The 10235-nt window shown below is 41.5% G+C and overlaps 1 protein-coding gene across 1 annotated transcript; it reads right to left on the minus strand.

Moving 5' to 3' along the window:
- Positions 1 to 7021: 7021 nt before the first annotated feature.
- Positions 7022 to 10097, minus strand: spry2 (sprouty RTK signaling antagonist 2). Its single transcript, XM_073842804.1, has one exon. The coding sequence runs from the start codon at positions 9814 to 9816 to the stop codon at positions 8893 to 8895; it is 924 nt and encodes a 307-aa protein (XP_073698905.1). The 5' UTR covers positions 9817 to 10097; the 3' UTR covers positions 7022 to 8892.
- Positions 10098 to 10235: the final 138 nt, after the last annotated feature.

The following is a 10235-nucleotide window of genomic DNA, read 5'->3' on the forward strand; positions in this document are numbered from 1 at the left end:
ACATGCTGCAGGTCTGCGGGGCTCACGAGCATTTGTCGTGTTTGTGGTTGAGATGTTTCTGACTGGAGTCGTGTGTAGCATTTGCTTTCCTGTTGTGTTGGTGTTGTACTGTGATTACACTTTGGCTGACAACCTCATCCATCCAGCAGACGTGTGGCTTCATGCCCAGTACACTGTTTACATCATCTAGAGGTGCTGGCCTTCTCCTCATTCTGATCCCCGGACAACATGCAAAAACGCCATTTGTAAACTTTCTGAAGAAAATATGATCAGTGTTTTTCTGGGCTGTGCAGTTGCTTGTGCATTCTAGGTGCTTTTCAGCACGTTGCTATGTGGTTGTTAGAGTGTTCTGGGTGTTTTTAGCAAGTGCTATTTGGTTGTTAGTTTGTTCTGTTTATTTCCTAAGGCTTTCAAAATGCTTTTTTCATGTTGCTATAGGATGATTTTTAGTGTCTTTGTTGTGTGTTATATACTTTTATAGCTTTTTTTGATAGTTTCTTGGGCATGCAAATTGAGCTTTAGCCTGTTGCTATGGTGTTGCTAGGGTGTTCTGTGTGTTTGCTAAGGTGTCCAAAGTGTTTTTAACCCATTGACTCGGTGTTCTGGGCAGTTATTGGGGTTTTAGGTAATTATTTGTGAATTTAAAGTGGAATTTTGATGGTTGCTATGGAGTTGCTAGGGTGTTTTGGTGGTTATTGGAATGCTGCTATGTGGTTACTAAACAGTTTTCAGTGTTTTTTAAATCACATTGCTTTTCATTAGCTGGATTGTTTTGAATGGTTTCTGACATGCTTGGGTGGTTTCTAGATTCTAGTTTCTAAGGTGTTTTTAGTCAATGTTTAGTCCGATACTATGCAGTTGCTGGGGTGTTGCTAAGGCATTCTAAATGTTTTTAACAAGTTGCTGGTGTGTTGCTGAGTAGTTTTGGTGTTCTTGGTAGTTATTGAGGTTTTAGGTAATTGTTTATGAATTTAAAATGGGATTTTGATAGTTGCTTTGGAGTTGCTTGGGTGTTTTGATGGTTATTGGTTATTCTAGGTGGTTACTAAGATGTTTTTCGTTTATTAAATCATTGCTTTACAGGGGTGGCATTGTTTTAAAAGGTTACTGGCGTTTTTGGGTAGTTTCTAGATTCTAGTTTCTATGGTGTTTTTAGTCAATGTTAAGTCTGTTGCTATGCAGTTGCTAGGGTGTCATAAGTGTTTTTAGCCCATTGCATGGGTGTTCTGGGTAGTTATGGGGTTTTCGGTAATTTTCTGGGAATTTAGAGTGGAAGTGTGATGGTTACTATGGAGTTGCTAGGGTGTTTTGGTGGTTATTTGGGTGTTGCTTTGTGGTAACTAATATGTTTTTTTTCTTTTTTTTTTTTTTTTAATCACATTTCTTTCAGTACCTGGATTGTTTTGAATTGTTACTGACGTTTTTGGCCTCTTTTTCTAGGTAGTTTCTAAGGTTTTCCATTTTAGTCTATTCCAGTCTGTTGCTATGCAGTTGCTAGGGTGTTGCTAAGTTGCTGAGTAGTTGCTTGGGCATTTAAAGTGGAATTTTGATGGTTGCTATGGAGTTCCTAGGGTATTCTGGGTGGTTAATATGATGTTGCTAGGTAGTAGCTCAAGTGTTCAATTCAGTTAATTGGCATTCAGTTGTTTTGAATGGTAACTGTCCTGTTTTAGGTGGTTGGTAGGTAGGAGCTAAGGGGATGAAAGCGGTTTGGTAGTCCATTGCTATGCAGTTGCTACAGTGTTGCTAAGGTGTCCTGAGTGGTTATGGGTAGTTATGGAGGTTTTAGGTAACAGTTTGGTAATTTAAAATGGGGTTGCTATGGAGTTGCTAGGGTGTTTTGGTGGTTATTGGGATGTTACTAGGTGGTTACTAAGATTTTCAGTGTTTGTTTAAAATAACATTGATTTTCAGTAGCTGATTTTCTTTGAATGGTTACAGACATTTTTGGGCTGTTTCTAAGGTGTTTTTAGTCTATTTTTAGTCTGTTGCTATGTAGTTGCTAGGGTGTTTCCAAGATATTCTAAGTGTTTTAGCAAGTTTCTAGGGTGTTATGGACAGTTGCTTTAGCATTTAAGTTAGGCTTTATGGAGTCACTAGGGTGTACTGGGTGGTTACTAAGATGCTGCTAAGTGGTTGCTAAGTTTTGGTTCAGTTGAATGGTTACTAATCTGTTTTGGGTGGTTGCTAGGATGTTGATTAGGAGTTCTGAGTAATTTTTTAATGTTCTTAGAATTTTTTTGGATAGTTGCTTGGGCATTTAAATTGGGCTTTTGCTATGTTGCTGTAGAGCTGCTTGGGTGTTCTGGGTGGTTACCAGGGTGTTGCTAAATTATTCAGTTCAGTTCATTGGTATTCAAATTCATATAGCTTGTCATTAGTTGGATTGTTTTGAGTAGTTACTGGCATTTATGGGTGGTTTTTAGATAGTTTCTGAGGTGTTTTTAGTCAAATTTTAGTCTGTTGCTATGCAGTTGCTAGAGTGTTTATCACACATTTCTATGAGTTGTTTTGAATGGTTACTAATCTGTTTTGGGTGTCCATTGCTACACTTTGTTTTTAGTCCATTGCAATGCAGTTTCTAAGGTGTTGCTAAGGTACTCTGAGATTTAGAATGTTCCTAAGGTGTTCTAGTTACTTGCTTGGGCATTTAAAGTGAGTTTTCACATATTGCTATGGAGTTGCTAGGGTGTTCTGACCTATTTATGGTGTTTTTTTGTAGAGTTTTTTGCTCTCCAAAAGCCTGCTGGGCTTCCAGCCTCTGTCTGCCTGTGTTCCTCTCTAATTAGTCCTGTACCCCCACCAACCCTAACGACCACGCGGGCCTTTTCCAGGGCTCCTTCGTGTCCTCTAACTCAATTAACCCGAAGGCAAGACCACTGCCCTTCTATATCCCTCTTTTCTCCCCCCAGCCTCCCCATCCCTCCTTCCTTTTGCCTCCAGGCTGGATTGTTCATTTAGGAAGTTCTCTCCAGTCCTAATGCGCGGTGACGCCTATTACATAAGTTAAAGAGGCTTCTTTCATTTCTTCTCCCGCTGTCCCGGCGTTCACCTTTTTCCAGAGCTGGTTCCGCTCTTTTCTCTTTTAAAGAGAGATAATTGATATGCCCTGGATTCACGATGATTCCGGTGCACGGCCATGTGTCCGTGCATGCTCATTTTGAGGTTTTCTTTGTGTGTGCAAGCTTTTTTTATGTGCAGAAATATGAATGCAAGTAAGTGCATGTGCAAAGATGAACCTTCTCGGGTGAAAACAAGATTGAAGCAAAATGAAAAATAAATGCAGAATAATTGCAGTTTTAACATCTGCATTTTTAATGCATTGCAATTGTTTAAAAGCAGATTTGTACACTTGTGTCAGGCTTAAAATTTGTGAATGGCTCTGCATTAGATAAAATATCAAAACAAGAGGCAGAACGATTGCACAAGCGCACTTTTCTCAGGTTTCAAATGATTTAACAATAGATACACTGTTTGAAATTAAGACAAAACACATTGTGACACTTTCTGGTTGTGAAACATTAACAATAAATTTCACTTGTGTCGACTTGAGGGGAACCAACTTCGCACATGCCCTTAAAATCACCTTGAGACCAGAGAACTTTGATCTCATGCAATGACATTTTGAAGTGTGACTTTAGAGTCAAAGCGTCCAAACACTTTCTGGGGCCACCGTACGTGATGTGATGTGTGGTCTATTTATTGTCGTGTTTGTCTGTGGATGGATTGTGTGGTTAGTTTCCACAGGAAATGGCAGACAAGCTTAAGTTTCTCAGAAACACACTTGTGATGTGCTTTCTCATCTCTGACAGAGAATCATGTCCATATCCTGTGTGTGTGTGTGTGTGTGTGTGTGTGTGTGAGAATGTTGGTGTACCTACATGCTGGTCGTGATTTGAAACAGTTTTTAAGACTGAGGTTAAGCTGAACAATTTCCCATGAGGACTATATTATGTAATCTATCTTACACTTAAGCAAGAAAATGTGATTGAAGTCTATGTAAAATTACAGGCAAAATGCTGGTTGTTAGGGTATTCTGGGTGGTTGCTAGGTCAAAAAATCCATCTCCAAATCTTTTTGATATTCTGGTCTCTAAATGGCTCTAACTTTCAGTGTAAGTATATTGTATTGTATTGTGTTGTATTGTTTGTTTATTTATATGCATACATAAATAAATTACATTAAAGTATTTTATATTTTTATATTTTATATTCTACCATGTGTTAAAATTCTAAGTCTGATTGTGCTTTTTTCTCAAACTGCATATTAAATATTATAAAACAATGTCTCTGTGGAATTAAAGACTAAAAGCAACACAAGTAATTTTCATATGCAATTGCTGTATAGTGTCATTTTAAAATAAAATGGTCTATGAATGATTGCATTTCATGATGAATTTATTTCATGTAAGTTATGAAAGGATCTGGTGTTTGTTGTTGAAATGAGAAAGGGTGGGAAGGTGCAGAAGGAGGGTGGAAGAGAAAGGACCATGCAATTATGGAATTTCATCCCTCTTTCTCTCGGAAACTTAATCTTCCCCTGCCTTTGGGTAAAGCCGAAGGCTCATTCAGGCAGGAATGTCAGAACGAGTTTTAGAATGTAGTTTGAGTTTGCAGAGAGAGAGAGCGAGTGAATGCTGCAGAATTTCACGGTATAAGTTTACAATGGGGGAAGCAAATTTAACACGTAAGATTGTAGCGCTCATAAATTTGTATTATTTATGATTCTACCGCAGATGTCTAATTTTGTCTTTCATTTAACAAGAAAGTTTGAAATATATTGCATATAATATTGCATTCCCAGCGTTGTCACAAGGGGCACTATAGCAGTCATTAGCTTAAAAAAGTAAATTTTCTCTTTTAAATTTAGTTTTTTAAAAAATACCCGTAAAATTCTATAAAATGAGAACTTTTAGCTTAATAATAACACTTCCTTTCGGTGCACACACTTGATGGAAACTTTAACCAAATCCAGTCTCGAGCACACGTGCAACGTCTGCATACTTGTGTAAAGTATGTTTCCATCCTAAAGTTCAAAACGTGCACGAAGCCAAAGTTGTTTGTAATCAGAATCACAACACGTTTTAAAATGCATACAGATTGTGACTGTGAAGAAATCGGGAAGCCCCTGACTGCCAGAGACACTGATAAAAACTTCAGGATGGAACACAGACCACGGGCTCTCGTTCCCTGCCCCCACCGAGCACCTCATCCTGCTCGCTCTCTCTCTCTCTCTCTTTCTCTCTCGGCACATTGCTGTTTGATTGCTTAAGCCCGGTGGTCAGACAATGGGCGTATAAAGAATGGGCCGCTTCCTTCCTTCCTGTTGAGTATTCTGCCTTGATGAGCAGACTGAATAGATCTGGGCTTCAGAACGGGGCATGAGCGCCGGGGCCCAGCTAAAACCAACAAAGAGACGCTCTGGGGGCTTTTCCAATTGCTCTACTGCCTACTTTCTCTCTCTCTCTTTCTCTCTCGTTCTTTTTCTGCACAAATGCGCACTCTCTTTTTTTCAGACTCTCTTGCTCTTGCTTAATAGGGGTGTCTCTCTGGATCTGAGGGTTTGTTAATGAAAAAGATTATATATATTTTTTGGTTTCAGGTCAGAACTTTTCAAAACTTTTTTCAGTTTTGTTTCTAAACGTGAATTTGTTTCATAACATGCACCATATTTTTTGTATTGTAAACCAAAAGTAAATTAATTTTGGGGTGAACTATACCTTTAATCAACATCTTTCTCTCTTGTTTTACATTTTCTAACAGCACTTTTGTTGTTTCGCAGTGTTAAACCTTCAAACCCAACATTTAGTCCTTTCGTAACCAGTCAGGGTTATCGCTCTTTGCTTGTGTAGCTTGTCCTCATTGACATTGTTAAATTTAGAATGAGAATGGAAGTAATCAATACCCTTTCAAAACATACCAAACATCAATAGACGGGTACATAACGTCTTCAACGACAAATGAAGTAACTTCCCATTGGTCTAATCCATTCCTTTTGACGATAACTAGACGTTCCGGCCTAGGCGAGCACTTAATACCAGTGTTAATTTTTGGGACAAAGTAAGTTCCGTCCCGTCTGTTGTCTGTTTATTGAGGTCAACCCTCCCAGCCTTTATCTGACCCATTTTTCTGCTCAATGGAGAAATCTATATTTCTCTATTTCTCTTGAACTTGGCATGCAATTGCAGCCCTTTCAAAAGGGTGTCATTTTTCCCATCTATCCTTCTTTTGTGCTGCCTGCACCCATAACAACACATTTAGCGGCTGCTAAACACTCGCACGCAAAGTAGGAAACATGCGCGTGCGTGCTGTCACACACACACACACACACACACACACACTCGCACTTGCACTCAAAGGCTGCCCTGTGAGAATACCAAGCAGGTAGTTGAAGAGGCTTAAGAGGCGGTGAAATAACTGAGGGCCATTGAAAAGACGGTGAATACACAAGGGTTCGAATGTGGGGGTAAACTGTTGGCCCATTGTCATTTAAAGTAATGTCTTTAACCCTTTGCGGGGCTTTCTTGAGCAAACCAACCCCCCGTCGCTGCCCTGCCATTCATAGCTTAAAACAATGGGTGGGAGGCAAGCCGGAAAACGATGCACTCGAGCGATCGGGACGGTTTTGTTTTTCTACCTTTTGCCGCATAAACGGGGAAGGGGGCTCATCCCTACCGAGGGGTGAAAGCTGGCTGCCTGTCACTCAAACCCTCGGCAAAATAACAAACATGCGCCAACACGCTGAACCAACAGTGCAAATGCCAGTAGTGCATATCATGTCACAGGGGAAGAAAATGGGAAAAAGGCACAGCCTTTTACTTTGTCACTACAAAAGGAAGCATGCATGCATTGCATGATCAAAATATGTTATTTTAAACACATTTACTATAAAAAAATCAGTAGAATCAGTGTCGTGACCTTGACATTTTTGCACATAGTTGTTGTAGACCAGTTAAACTGAGGAATTTTGGTGCAATTTCATGTGACTTTATTTGGAATGTAAAATCTGGGACCTTGAGAACTTTAAAATCATATTTAGTTGAAGTGATTATGCTCATGTCAGTCAAGTTTCTTAATACAGAAAGGTTAAAGATCACTTACACAAGCGCATCCAAGCATCTCTCAGTGTCTAAGAAGCAAACATTTTCTTCAAAAGCCCGAATTGATAAAGCATCCTGCGTATACCATATCTACTCTTAATATTCCCACAGGGCAGTTTCCATAACACAAGCGAGGATTGGAGGGAGCGTAGCAAACAACGGCTTGCCAACAGAAACAATCTCTGATCCTCCTGATGTCAACTAGTGGTTCGCATACTTCAATGATTAAACCAGTGCCAGATGTTTCCCATGGAAGTAAATGCAGCCAGTATCCGCTGCTGGCAGGGGAGGCTGGAAGTTACCCCTGAAGGTCTGGCTCGAGATCAGGGCTTCTTTGTAAAGGAACTGGGGTTCATCTTGTTCTGAGATCAGTTTGTTTGGGTGGTTTTATCAGACGAGTTCCACGAACTGGTGTTAATTATTGGTAATCATAACTTGATGGCTTAATTTAGTGCGACTATGACATGACTAAAGATTTGTTGGGTTTTCTTGGTCAACCAGAACAGCACAAACGAACACAGTTCTGCAATTTTTCAGTGGAGATTATGCCCGTGTCTCCAAATGGTCATGGGTTAAAGCGAGATCGTTCATGAAATAACAGTCAACACCAGACAATACTCAAATGTTGCTATATTAAACTTCACTTGATCTCCTTTGTGCAAAAAGATCCCATCGATAGAATCTCTCAGTAACGCACCTATTTTGCTGATTTGCCAACGTACACTATCACTTTCATTGCTTTATTTTCAGATGACCTCGAAACCAAAGCTCGGCGAACATCATCGCTGTCATCATAAACGAAAAAGTGAAATGCGACCCTGACAGAAGATCCATCGGGTAAACAAAGGCAATTGAAAACACAGTAGATTTTCTGAAATGGGCCTTTGTGCTCAAAGGCTAAAAACAAGGTCAACAGCAGGCCAGAAAAGAACACAGAAAATGCATTGTTTAATTTCAAAACGTTAATATATTTTCTATTTTATAGTGAACATATGCATCAGATTTGACACCCTTGTCACCCTTTTTTTTGCAGCAACAACAGAGGAGGTTTTGTTTCTCAAAGTTGGGGTGATACCTATAAAGATGCCTCTCAAAATAAATATTACTTTATAAAATAATAAAACTTCAAATAAATATTTTTACACTAAACAATGTGTTGAAATTAGAAAATAAAGTTTTTCTTAGGGTCACTGTACAATTTACAAGTATAGTTGTAGGGATAATTCATGTAAGGTTTCTCTTCTATAAGGCAAAATATCAAAAGAGTGATTGGTATACATTCGAATCGAATGTACAGCACTATACAAGTTTTATATATGCATCATATATATGGATCTGTCAAGGTGCCTCTGGTTTGGCACAATGCTTTTCACAGTTGAAATATTATATGTACAAAAATAAAATTTCTCAGAAAAAGAGCTCTAATTTACATACTTTGCAGATACTATTCACAAACAGTTAGTTAGGAGAGTCTGTCACCTTTATCAGTCATATTACTGAATGTCAATAGGGCTAACATTCTGGACTTCAGTTTAAAATGAAAAGGATGGGGGAAGGCTGTTGCGACAAACGTTATCCCCCTTATAGAGTGAAATGGAGAGAGAGAAAGTGGATGAGAGAAAAGCAAAAAACAAAAACAAACAAACCACTTCAAACCAGTTTTTGCCAATCCAATGTCACCTCTTGGTCTACAGTGCCAAAACTACAACAATTTGCACATATTTTTCCACTGCTCTGGAGATAGTCCCAGATAAGGTTATCTTCCCAGTGCTACTCCAGGAACCGAGCCTCGTTTATTTCTCAACTCCTTTGTTCTTGCAGCGGCATCCTGGCCGACTGGTGCAGTCGTAGCACGCCTGGCACAGCGCCACGCAGCCCTTCGCCGGGAGGTAGCAAAGCAGGCAGGGCAGGAAAAGTGCCAGGACGCTTATGGCCGTCCACCGCATGCAGCAATGCGACTGGGTGCAAGAGAAGGGCTTGTCCGCGCACACATCCTCATCGTCGCTGGAGCAGTGGTAGAAGAGACCCTTGACGCAGCAGACGCAGGTGACGTAGTCCATGGTGGTTGTCGCCGAGCAAAGGCACCTGCGGCCGCACATCCAACAGGACGGCAGGGTCCGAGGGCAGGTGCACCCTTCGCATTTGCAGCGGCCGCAGTCCTCGCAGCGGTTTGAGTGCTTGCCGTCGACGGCCTGGCCTGGGGTCGTGGCCAAGGGCTTCAGTTCGTCCTGCTTCAGCTCGGAACGTTTCGGCTGCGCCCTCACCACCCGGTCGGCCGTCCCGCCTGCGTTTACCAAAGGTCTTTGCTCCGACGAGGTGCTGCCTGTGCTGGCCCTGGCAGTGCTGTGTGAACCGTCGCTGGTGCCACTTGTGGACCTGCTCACGCCGCTCCTTGGCGACTGAGGGGCTTGTTGAGGAGTCTGCTGTCCGGCTCGTTGGGCCCTCGGAGAGTTCCTAAGCTCAGAGAGCTCAACGGAGGCGGTGGAAGTCGGGCTAGAAGACTGCGAGTCCGTTTTCTGCTGGGAGGCCGGTGGCCGGGGCGCCACCGTCGGGCCCTCCGTATACTCATTGCTGCCGCGGATGGTCCTTATCTGGTCCAGGGAGAGCACCTGACCCTCCCAAGGCTCCGAGTCCCCAGTCTGGGGTCTGCCAGTGTCACGCAAAGCTCGCAGCAAGCCAGAGGAGCCGCTGCCGCCATTTTGAGCTCTCGTCTCCATCTTTACTCTGAAGTGGGAACTCTCCGGCTGGCATTGAACACATCTGAAGTCCTATGGGAAAGACAGACAGTTAAACGAGAGCGTACAGGGAAGTAAAATCCCATAAACTAACCATATGTAAATCATACAAACTAGGCAAAAAGAAAAGGCAGATGGCAGGCTTCTTAATGCAAATCTCCCAACTACTCCCCACCTCTACAGCCCTGGAAGGCTGATCATCAATGGGACGGGCCTTTACCACCTGCAGCTATCAAGTTCATGGAACATCCAGTAGACTCAAAACCACTTTTGCTCTACAGTTTATGGGTGCTGCACATTATTGGATCTCTTTGCTGAGTAATATCTACAAGTTTGTCTTCTGCACAAGTATCATCTATCCTCAACAAAAGTTTGAGACCTTTCTAAAAGGTCTATCTATC

Source organism: Garra rufa, chromosome 6 (genome assembly GCF_049309525.1).
Source record: "Garra rufa chromosome 6, GarRuf1.0, whole genome shotgun sequence".
Lineage (NCBI taxonomy): Eukaryota > Metazoa > Chordata > Actinopteri > Cypriniformes > Cyprinidae > Garra > Garra rufa.